This window comes from Varroa destructor, unplaced genomic scaffold (assembly GCF_002443255.2).
Source record: "Varroa destructor unplaced genomic scaffold, Vdes_3.0 BEIS01000002.1, whole genome shotgun sequence".
Taxonomy (NCBI): domain Eukaryota; kingdom Metazoa; phylum Arthropoda; class Arachnida; order Mesostigmata; family Varroidae; genus Varroa; species Varroa destructor.
Window position 1 is genome coordinate 6,118,637 of NW_019211455.1, and position 12,144 is coordinate 6,130,780.

General features: G+C 40.3%; 1 protein-coding gene across 1 annotated transcript in view; it reads left to right on the forward strand.

Moving 5' to 3' along the window:
* The window catches only part of LOC111244637 (uncharacterized), a 40,934-nt gene extending 29,297 nt beyond the window's left edge, over positions 1-11,637 (forward strand). Inside the window, exons 2-5 of the mRNA XM_022791933.2 lie at positions 2,024-2,204; positions 2,494-2,662; positions 4,425-4,736; positions 11,225-11,637. Of these exons, the coding sequence (XP_022647668.1) occupies positions 2,033-2,204; positions 2,494-2,662; positions 4,425-4,736; positions 11,225-11,465 (894 nt within the window). The 5' untranslated portion in view covers positions 2,024-2,032 and the 3' untranslated portion in view covers positions 11,466-11,637. The remainder of the gene's footprint in view (positions 1-2,023; positions 2,205-2,493; positions 2,663-4,424; positions 4,737-11,224) is intronic.
* Positions 11,638-12,144: the final 507 nt, after the last annotated feature.

Sequence of the window (12,144 nt, forward strand, 5' to 3'; positions counted from 1 at the left end):
TGCGTACTAGTAGACTATTACGGTCACTACGACATGTTTATTTATATAAGCAAAAGACTCATTAAAAAAAAAAGACATAAATCACAATTCATATGATTGCTGTGAGTCTTCATAGAGAAAAACTATTAACAAAAACAAGCCTACCCGCAGGCCTTTACAAATAACAGATGCATATAAGGCTGATCATTCCTACTCATATGCAGGGACGTGCAAGGTATTGCTGAAAATTGATTTGGCTGCAGAATAAACGTGTGTTGAGTAATTGGCAATGTCGTACCTAACTTACGACAACGAATGAACATTTAGCTTGCCTTGCTGATAATGGTCACTTTGTCATCATTCGGTTGTGACCTTTGCGGTCATAGGCCAGCCAGAGTGAAAACGAGTAATAGATATCTGTCCTATTTCTTAGACTGCTGAAAATTGCTATGGAGGTTTTGTTTGTTTTGTTGTCCAACTCGCATATAGTGTTTGTATGTTCATTCATAATAACAATTAGACCTACGTAATACTATTCAATACAGAGTCATGTTTTCAGTTCAGTATCTGACACAGGTAGAATGTCAATAGGTTGAGAACGCCTAATTCCGTTAAGTACAAACCTTGTGCTCTGTTATTATATATTAGTATAGTAATATAATATTATATATTAATATAGCGCTCTTAAAAGGCTTTTACAAAAAGTTGTCACCGCATATAGGTGTAACTTGATTTTCTTAGTTGGCTCTGTTTGGCGATAGCGTTCTTCTCGAGCATATTTACTTAGAATTGAAATAAGAAAAAACGTTTATTTTGAGTGTATGATAATGTTTGTGAGCTTCCAAGAGAGATGTATATGGTGGATAATATGAAATCAATACGAGTGCTTATACAACGCCATATATTTATCTAAGCACTAAAGGAAACAGATGAAGTTCCACAAGTAAGGAACAATACTACGTATAATTGAATCTGGACAATATTTTAAGCTTTTTCCAAAGTAATTCGTCGATCTGCACTAAAGCTGCAACCCTCATTTTACCAACAGGCTGGCACCTACAAGGAACAGTCTAACGATATGATGTAGCTGCTATACCACTACCCTATCCAGTTCCCGGCTTCAAAAATAGTTTAGATTTCTAAAATAATTAGCTTCTATTTGCACACCCACACAAAATTCCACGTCATGCTCACGTAATGTTGTAATAGAAATTGACTTCCTCATAGCGCAGCAATGCAAGACTCCTCGCTTGGATCCAGTATCCCGAAAAGCGGCATTTTTTTTTTACCCGGAATTGGATTCAGGAAAAACGGTTCCGAGAAGCAGAAGCTTCCTACCAGTATATAACATTCCGTTGTCATTTAATTAATAACTTATCTATGATAACTATCATATAATGTTTGTTAGGTTACCTATGTACATGGTGTTTGTTTCAGTCCCTTATAATCCGTAAAAATAAGTGAAAATATTGCAAAAAATCGTTATCATCAAAGATCTTAAGAGGACCAAAGCAAGAATCATGTTCATGGTTTAACTGATATTTGAACGGTGGCGCGTTAATACCTCGTGTACCTAACTTTCAGTATTGACCAAAGAAACACATAAATTAACTTCACTTGAAATTCGACTGAGGTTACTTTATTTTTATCATCGTGCAAACGTTGTTGGCGAAAACTGCCAACTTATCGATTCGAATCGGGATCCGTTATCAGGATTTTTTAAATTTCGCTTTATCGGCCCTCTATCTACCCACATGATAATGGAGCAATATCCTTTCTGCATTCAATTTTGCGGTCTACTTAAAAGCTTCTTGGTATTTCTACGCAAAGGAACTTTGGAACCCTCGGCGTGGATAATTTATTATTACCAAGCCTATCTATACGGAAGCGAAAGCTTTGTTCGCTCGCGTGAACGGAAATCACTAAGTGTAGTACGGTTCGGAAATCATAAATTACGATGAGATTTTGCCCTTTATCTAGTGTATTAAAAGCGAATACAAATAGTAGTCATTAAGGGCGAATAGTTTATCGGATATTTTTTCAGAGGAGCGCAATGCAGTCGCGTAGTGCGACGAGCAGGCAGCGAGTCCCTCCTGTCGATTACGATGGGCCCCCTTTACCCCCTGGCCCTTCAGGGATTCACACTGGGCATCACGGCGGCTCGTCTGTGCAGGGACGTCAGAGAATGTACGACCAGCATCATGGGCACCAACGGCGACAGTCAAGTAAGTTTCTCGAATAGCAGAATGTATGGCTTAATTACTTTACGTGATATGCTAAGTACATGATAAGTGTAGCTTTAAGATAAATCAAGTTACAATGTCAACTAAGATCAAGAAGTACAAGTTGAAGCAAATTTCCTATTCCTGGGTTATATCAACGATTGTGGTGCTCTTTTCTCAACCTACGTTCCTTTGTTTGTGTTTTTATCTTATTTCCTTTAACATTTACACGGAAATGACGCGATAGAAACGAATCGTTCACTTACCACAATAATCTGTTTTGAATTGACAGCGGCTTCGTTATACCACCATCGAATGTCGTACGGCGAATTTCCGACTTCGGTTCCCCGACCCCCCTCACCGCCCACTTCTGAGACGACAGAATCCTCGTGCGACAAAGAAAGGCAGCCGATTTTTCGGAGTCGAAGCAAATATGCGATGCACCACCACGGAACGCTTAGGTATTGATAAGCGTCACCGAAATCCCCCTAATTATCTCAAAAGCGCATATCTGTTATGACGAGAAATAGCATGGAAAAGACATATTGTAAATAGATGTTTGTATTAGTCATATAGCTCCGCCTGCATGTACAGAACTAGAAATCGATATCATTGTATAATTAATTTTGCATTTTTGTCGGAGAAAACCTCAACGGCAAATGGGGCAACTTATTTTTTTCTAGCGTTCGATCCTGGCCCAGGTAAATATACATGATACGCTGCTATGTCCATTATGTTGACAAGAGAAGTGACCATCGAGCAAGTTCCTCTATACAATTTAACACAAATGTGCTTACATCTCGCACATTTACAACTGGTTCCCAGTTCATGAAGACCACGCGTATAGCCCATTATCTTTGTTAGATTAGTACATTTGAATGTGCTTTTCCTATGCTCGTAAAGCTTCTGAAAGTCTGAACAATTCATTAATAACGCTATTTTAACGAGTTGTTATTTCTTAATCGAATAGAAGGTGCTTATCTTCTAAATGTAGCAATCTTGCTTTATCTGAAGATCTTTTCATATCTACGTCTTAACGTAAAATAAAAACAAATATCTAAAAATTGTTATGCAAACATAACATGCCGCCGGTAATCGATCACGATCGACCAAAGGACCGAGCTGCAGCGCGTTTCTCGGTATTCCGAGGGATTTCGTGCGCTGAGCTCCGCGTCCGCATCTATTGCAGCCTACTAGACACTGGGAGCAATGTTAAGACAAGTGAGGCATTCATTAAACTCTGCTATGATGTTTCTCTCTGTCGGCGCTCAAAAGAACGTTAGCTGACTTAACTAAAACATGGCTAAGTTCACTCCTTAAAATGATGCAAAAACTTAGGGTTGAGATTCAGAAGTTTACAAGTAAAGTGTGCATGCTAACGCGAAAGTCAAAAAGTTCAAAAGATAAGACGGGACACGCACATCGCTTTACGTTGCACCACATAATCGCCTGAGAATAAGGTGGTCTTGTTCTCGGATATTGGTTCATAGGCGAAATCAGACGGTGTTTGTGCCTATTTAGAACACGTCTGCCCGAATGCGTGAACGCGTAGAAGGCAACGAAACCGGTACTTTCAACGTTTGAAAATTCAGCGTATACATGCTAGTTAGGCTTTGTTCTTCATGCATTTACTATTTAAAAATTTTACATATTTCAGTCCGGAACGATAATGATGATTTAAAAGAACAGCGATTAAAAGACATTTTCGTTGGCTGGCATCGAAGATCAAACGATGACCACGTCTATCTAAATGTAGTCATAATAACTTACCCTTGACACCGTTCGCTATCTTCACTGCAATGCCTATCTCTTGTTCGGTCAATGGATTTGGCTGTTCGTTTCGACGAGATGCTTCGCAAGCACACCCCGTTCGTGGATCGAGCCTATGAACTGCACAAAAAATATCTATGCAACTATAACATTAGGGGTGGCCGCGGGCACTTACCTGAATACGGTCTGAAAGCATTTATATCCTACAAACCCATGCTAAACTTACGCGGCACGTAAATTTTGTCTCATAATAAAAAGAATATTTTTAAGGTTGCACGTTATTCTTATCGAATAGTTTCCAAAAGTTTATTTATACCATTCAGGACAGTCCTGTTTATCAAGTGGTTCAATAAAAGTGCAACGATTCACTTAATTTTCTTTAACTTAACGGAGCTTACTTATGTTGTAATTTGCTGCTGTTCATAAATATACGTTTTCGATTTTTCCAATCAGGTCATCGCGAAGTGTTCCTACATTGGCCGTAGCTACTTGGGATGGCGAACCGTGTCCTCTTCACGGTGAAACCTGGGGCCTACATGGTGGGGGGAGTGTTACACCCGTCCCCTTGTCACGTTTTGCGTCTACACTAAACATAAACGCATTGAGTGGTCCCACGTTGCTGCGGCCGCCGACGCGCAGCATTGTTGTTCCGCCAACCCCGTTTCCACTGCCACCTCCCCCAGGGCATTTTCTTCCACCGCCTCCTCAACATCATCACCCACACCTAGGCCCTCCACTGCCGACCTTTATGCCAATGCGGATGAGGTAGGCATGTTCTAAAATGGCTACTGATCAATCGGCTACTTATGAATAAATAAAGTGAAATTACAATAGGTATAGATTTACCGTAAACAATTTCCAGAATTCAATCCTCAGCGACCTTGGCAAATCATTTGAGCTAATCAATTCAGCTTGCCGTTAATTTTTCTGAACGTGTGATAACTACAGACTTTCCTTCTAATACCTTCCTATAATGTATAATAATAAGGTCAATAGCCAATAAAATATTTCTTAAAACGTATATACAAACAGTATGTGGGGCAAAAAAAAAAATAGGCTTAAGGCGCAGTTGGGAAAAATAGTTCACACTCAGAAAAAGTGGGCTCGTATTTAAAAAAAAACTTTTACTTCAACTGCACTACAATTAGGGTAACATATATCACTGTATCGAATTTTACTATAGAAATTTTATTGTATACTATTTTACATAAAAAAAAAAAAAAAAAAAAAAAAAAAATTGTAACCGTGTTTGTTCTTCATTTAAACTACGGAGTGCCGAAAAGTTTGCCTCATCATGTTTTGCGTTAAGGACGCAGTCAAGTGCTAGCTACGAGTTAGTGCCGAGGGTACAACTTGTAGCGGCTGTTCCGCAATACTTAAATACTCTTTGTGAACAACCTGTCACAATGAGTTTGAACAAAATTAAAAGAGGGTCAAATTAGCCCACAAAAGAGTTAGACAACTCACGCGAGACATGTCGGATCATCATGTCTCAGGGGAGCCTAATTTACTCTAACTCGTCATTACAGATGATGGGTCATTATGTGGGTGCACACTATGACGCGGAGAAATAGGCCCGGTCGTTTGCGTACGATTTACAAGTGAGCCCAGGCTAAGTATAACTGCAAAGCTCGAAAGCCAGCATCTGTACAACGCCTTTTTCAAGTGTAAGGAAATTATGTATCATGAACCCGTGCCAAGTTCATAAAAATGTTGCGTAATGCTGTCCACCAGAATAGAACTGAACTTAGAGAAAGTCAGCCGTAAGTTCCTCGCTAAAAAAATTTCGAACGCTCACAGACTATTTATTACTTGTAAAGTGTGTTTTGCCCAAAAACCCACCACCCCCACTATCTCAACCTTGACTAACCTTTGTAGCTTCCCCTATCCGGAAACCCCTGAAAGAGGATAGTGCTGCAACAATGGAAGACATCCAAGAAAGAGCACGACCAGAAGTGAGACGTATTTATACGGTTTAATCCAAAGGCTGTTTCAAAGGTTCTCAGAAATCACAGAACAAGTTCGTTGAAACCGGTCAGCACACCAAAGCGAAAAATTGTAGTCTGTGAGATTGAGACATGTAAAGTTAGCGCAGAGTTGAATTCTCGATATTTATGTGTGAATAGAGTATCGGTCTCCAAAGCAGCAGATTATATTAACACGGCTATCTACAGGTGTTTATCAGAATAAGCCTAAATTGAATGGCGCTAGTTAATTAAAATGCTAATTCAAATAAAAAATAGATAACGTTTATTTTCTATGGACTGTATTTTGGCTCGCCCGTATTACCATGGAACGATGAACTAGCTATACGTTTTTGTCGAATGATAGTACCATAACGCTATAATTTTGCCGTGTTTTCATTTTGTAAGATTTGTATTTTTATCGAACTTTTATTTTCACAATAAAAATAACGTACAGGTCCCCTAATGGGTAACTTCAGCATTGAAATCAATTCGTTGTAGTGCAGTGATGTAACGATATCATCGCTTCCTGTATATATATATGGTGTCTACAAAATCTATAGCGACTAGGTCGATGATTTTATTTTCCGGTCATTTTATCACTCGTGACAAACCAATATCGGCGCTGTCTTTACGCGTATAGACGGCAGTAGACGTCGTTGGAACGACAAACTATTAAGACTCGACTATAAGGTGATAGTTAGCGAGACAAACCATTGCATTTCGCCATCTTAGAATATACCTTAGGGTATTCAATTCTTAACTTAAATAAAGAGTCAAAATACAGTCACGTATTTGGTGACCTTGTAATCTTTCTCTCGTATGTTTATGACTAGTGTTCGGCCAAAAGTGACGTGGGGTTTTGAGTTGGATGCAACTGACATTTCTGCCTGGCGGACATCCATCGATTTATTGCATTGCAGCGAGCATTTTGTTCTTGATGACCCATTGAGCGTCGATATGATGTGCGCGCAAATGTTTAATCACTGGGCTTTATTTCTCAGCGTTTCTTCTGAGAAGAGTTTTTAATTCTTTTTTTTTTTTTTCTAAGTTCGTTTTGATAGTGATAATGATTTAGCTAACTTGGCAGCGTCCGGTACTCAGTAGACGCAACGATATGTATTATACTGATTCCTCAACTGCCTTGCTTGTCAGCGCCCTCTTTCCATGCATGGGTTCCGCCCAAGCTAGTTTGGTATGACCCAATGAACATTAACCAGTGAAAAAATCGCTATTTTATAGTACATCGTTAGTCTGCAAAGATTTGCGCAGTGGCCCGATTCCACTGTCTATGCTATTTTCATATTTGAAGTAAAATGATTTTGCTTATGGGATCGTTAGGAGATATATAGCGTTCAACTTATTGTTCCACACCTTTAGTCACATTCACAAATCTGCGTATAGATAACATATAAGTAGCTGTAAGTTCCAAGACTCGAAATCAACCGTTTGGGCAGCTGTTTTTTGCAGATATGTAATGGTAAACAAGTCAAGATGGCGCCCATATTTCTCAGCAAAAATGACGACAGTTAGCGCTCAAGGTGCTCTATAGACAGGATCCTATGATTGCAGGCCGAAAACGTTACGTGTGTTCTATCCAACGTTATTTATCATGGCTTTGTTGTCAGATGTGGCTTGCTTGGCTGTCCGTTGAAAAAGCAATAAATCTCCCTAGTAAATTAGGAGCATTTTGTTTGTATTTCCACTTGGAAGCAATAGATTTGCAATTAAATATGTCCTACGAAGAGAAACGTGGTTCGCTTGAAGTGCCACGAAAAAGCTGAATGAGCTCGTCTTTTCCGGGGCTTTTCTTCACTAGCCAATCATCGGCTAAGCTGACCCTAGCTTTTCGAACGACGTAAGTGACAATGTGGCGCCATGCCATTATGTGGCGTAATTCAACTATAGTCAAGACTGTAGTAAAAGATGAATGAAATATTTTTACGGAAGCGCTTTTCCCACTTCTGCTCCTTTCATACTTATGCCTTGTATGTCGCAGCTGTTATGTCGCAGGCGCGAGTAGGCCATTCTAAAGAAGCGCCTTGTCGAATACGCAATGGAATTGAATGTGCCATTTCAACCCTAGCATTTGAGAGCTTCAACTTAGCGCAGAGGACAAAACCACGTTAATTTTCAGGTGTCTCACATATGTCATACGGTGAGTTATCTGATTTTTCTAACGGTCAAACATATCGGTCACGCATGCGCATCTTTATTTTGTACGCATCTTAACTGATTGAGAAGCACGGAAGAATTATTCATTTGCCCTTTACGTGAGGCGATCGGAGTTACTCGATATGATAATCGCCTTCATATTCAATAGGAAAATCGACTTCAGAAGGCTGCGGGTGAAGTCGTTTTGTTAGTTGCACTCTCTATTCCGCTATTTTCCTCACAAGGAAATCGAAGCCATTCGGATCTTTTACCTTCTCCCTCTTACGACTTAATTCAGTTTATATAAACAGAACAATATGGACTTTATCAAAATAAAATAAGGCAGCTGAAATCACCACGAGTTTCATTCAGAACCAGCCACTTAATCGACTGTAGCAGAGGGAGGTATAGACCGACGTGTTTGTTGCTACTGATCCACAAATGCTACAGACCAAATGGCGCTATGGCTATTTAGGCCACGTCAGCCGATCTATAAGATGCAGTTAAATGATCCTTAACGTGAAATAAGTTGATCCTTTTTTCTTTTCGCTTCTACCCGTCAGCATATATCTCTCTTTTAGCAGATTATTGCTCGCTGCTAAACGCGGACAGAAATCATAAACGTTGAAGAAGTCCCGACAAAGGATATAGAGTACATTGTAGCGACAACCTATTCCAGCCTGATAAGTTATTAAAACCTCGCCGCAAGTATCAAACTGGGGTCGGTTAACAGCCAGCATGTAGAAGAGGCTACCCTTTTTCTTGTCCTGTTTCCTAATTTCGAGTAGTACAAATAAGTAGTTTTGTTACTGTATTAGAGCTTTTACATCATCCGAAAGGTGCAACGAGTGCAGTCAGTGAATAACAGGTCAGATGAACCTTTGCAACATACAGGCTTTGTTTTTGACTAGCGTTATACGCCCACCCAGTCATGCATTGTAAATTCGTTAGCAGCTGAGCTTATTAACGGTGTTAAAAAAAAAAAAATTCTGAATTTCGTTTCTGTATCGGTGCGTATCGCGTGCATTCATAGTTGACAAAAATCTAGCTCACTCAGAACATCGTTAAACTTAGCCATCGTGCGCTTGAATGCAGAATTTCTGCTGTTTTGAAAAATAACAACTATTCGTTAGTCATTGCGTATTGTATCTAGAGCCCCGGCAACATCTAAAATCTGAAATGGAAACAAACAGGAAGTCGAGAGCTAACGTAACCCTAACGGGGCAGCTAAGGCTGATGTCCTAGAGCTGACGAGGCCTAAACAACTCACGCGCGCACCGTGTATATAAGTCACACTTCGATATCGTTGTGTTATTCAAGTCATAATGATACCCTACATCTTTAGTCCCTTAACCTAGTAATGGGTCATGTTGCATTCTGCTTGGCCGGCCCAGAAGTGATCGTAAAGGCGTTGATGCTTGCTAGCGCGAAGCACAATAGGCGTTACGGTCCGACCAGAGCCCGTCTAAATGGAACTATTTTGAGCTTCCGAGCTGCAAATCAACTGTCCAGTTGGCTGTGTTACAATCATTATGGGGCCCGAACGGGAGGCCAATAAACGGTGGCAATGACGGGCCATATGATGGATGTTTCGGGATAATCTTTTTGTCATGGGGTAAAACGTGCTGGATATCTTTCGTTATGTCCACGACTATTCTTTCCCGATCTATTACTTTTCATAGAGTGAAGTTGCCGTGGTCGTGCTGTTAGTCATAGTAATCGTTCAGTTGAAAAGTGTCACTGCTGGTCTTTTCAGTCAGTGAGATTATTATTTCGTTTTCTTCTTTTCGCAACGCTCAAATGGCTATCCGTTGTGCAAGCAGCGCGCAAGCGTGCCCTTTCATGAAACAGCCGAACTCGACTGACAACTGCGAACAGGCTGTAACGCTCTTGCTTGAAGCCGCGGCCCTGGGGCAGCATAACTTATTGTTGCGAACGGGAACGCAAAGCAGCCATAGCCCGTGCTGAAGCAATGAACTGGTGCATACACGAAGCTGTACGTTCGATGATCTTCGCTAAAGTTGCTGGAACTGAAGCTGAAAGGGTGCTGGTGCCCGCTGATGGTCATGGAGGTGCTCGACGAGACGGTGCAGTAATGTTAAGAGCAGTAAACTGTCGAAAAAAAAGTTGACCGGCAAATAGTAGTAGTAGCCAGCAGTGCCTTTGTACTCTTCTTTTCATGTGTCGGTATTGCTCGGCCGACCGATCTACACGGGTTCATCGTAAACTAACCAAAATAAGAAACCATGCAATGAGCTGGCCATCCATGAGGCTCATTGGCATTCAGTTCTTGACGTAGGCGCTACATGAGCTAGCGCAATACCGACGGAGTTCTGACAAAGCCAAGATATATTCAGTGGTTGCTTAACATACTTAATTTTTGGCCAGTTTTTTTGCTTTCAATTAATTATGACGCTTATTTGTACTCTACAGTGGTAAAATGGTTTAATGTGGTCTTCTACTAATCGCAGGATATGTTAAATAGGCGTAGAGACCACGCTTGCTGTCTGGAACGCAAGTACTTGTTGAGCAAATAAAGCAACAGTTTAACCTGCCGGACCTAGACGCATTTCACCGGCTTCAAAACGGTTTCAAGACAAAGTGGTAAAGGAGACTAGTCCAATACGAAAGAGAGTTTACGGGTTCCGTCACAACCTCTGACGGGTTCCTCGTTAGCACGATCCAGAAGAGGCTCGTTGCTGCTGCACACGTCGTCAGGGGGCGAGTACGATGTAGCCCATTACCTTTGGTGGCCTTTGTAAGTCGCTTAGTACCGCCATAATTACTGCCTTAGCAGTGTTTAGCGCTTCGTCACTGTCTTTGTTATATTGAATTACTTGGCTTGGTTTTGATTGTACGTAGAATATTTTATACTAGCTAGCTGACATGGTATCCAGTTCTGGTACTTAGTATTATAACCGCAGAATTAATATTGCAAACCTGGATTTATGTAATAGTCACATCTGGCTAGACTAGCTTAATACGTTTATATATATACAACATAACATATCTTTTACGGATTTACTTATTCTGAGCTCGTTGATTCTTTCTGCAAAAGCATATATGTATCCGTTTCCTCAGATATTGAAAGTAATAAGCGTTAAATTTATATGTAATTGTTTTTTCAATCAACAGGTATAACTTAGCCGACCTACATCGTGGTGCACTTTTCCCACTGGGGCCCCGAAGCCTCTTCGGACCTCTTGGCCCATTCGGGCCCCCTTTTCCATTCGAATATAAAGCAGCGCAGGAACTTTTCGACGACGAATTAGATGAACCCGTTTGTCGAGGACAACTTATCGTCGTCTGGCTCATCGTCATCATTATCACGACTGGAATTATCCTTGGGATTGTACTTAGCCTTACTGTCGCATAGCAACAGCCAATAGGCTACGAACAAAAAAAAAACTCATAAAACATGAGGCGTTTGCTTGTGATAGAACATCTGTTACAGGGCCAGATTCTATGTGCTGAAGCTTTCGGGATTGATTAGTAAATGGCACCTGTAATATAGTAAAATATAGATAAAATGTCTAATGAAAAGTTAATGTCGTATATGAAAATTATCAATTATAGAAAGTTCATAAGAACAACTATATTTCAACTATAATTACCTCGTAACATATTGCAACGTTTTATCAGTTGAGAGAGAAAAGTCGTCTTAGACCTAGAGTACATTTTTATGGACGTTTTACGTAATTGACGTCCAATGTAACCCCGAATAATCTAAACATTACATTACACTAATTAGATATCGTTGTAATCAAGGATTTTTTACTTTAGCGCGGAGATCGCAATAGTCCGAATTGAATAGTAAGAATAAGTTAGCAGGCAAGATCTTTCAACGCAATACGACGGCAGCTTCTTTAATTAAGTTCAACTGTAGCTTTTACCCGGAAATCGATCGTTCCTTTCATTTTCGTTTTCTTCGTTCATATTCATTTTGATCAACGGTCAACTTCGGTGTATACGCCATTATATTGGGGGCTTACATGTTAGCACCCCCCGTGTTGTAACATGCTGCTCAATCTATCCATGCGATCAGATCTACCGCC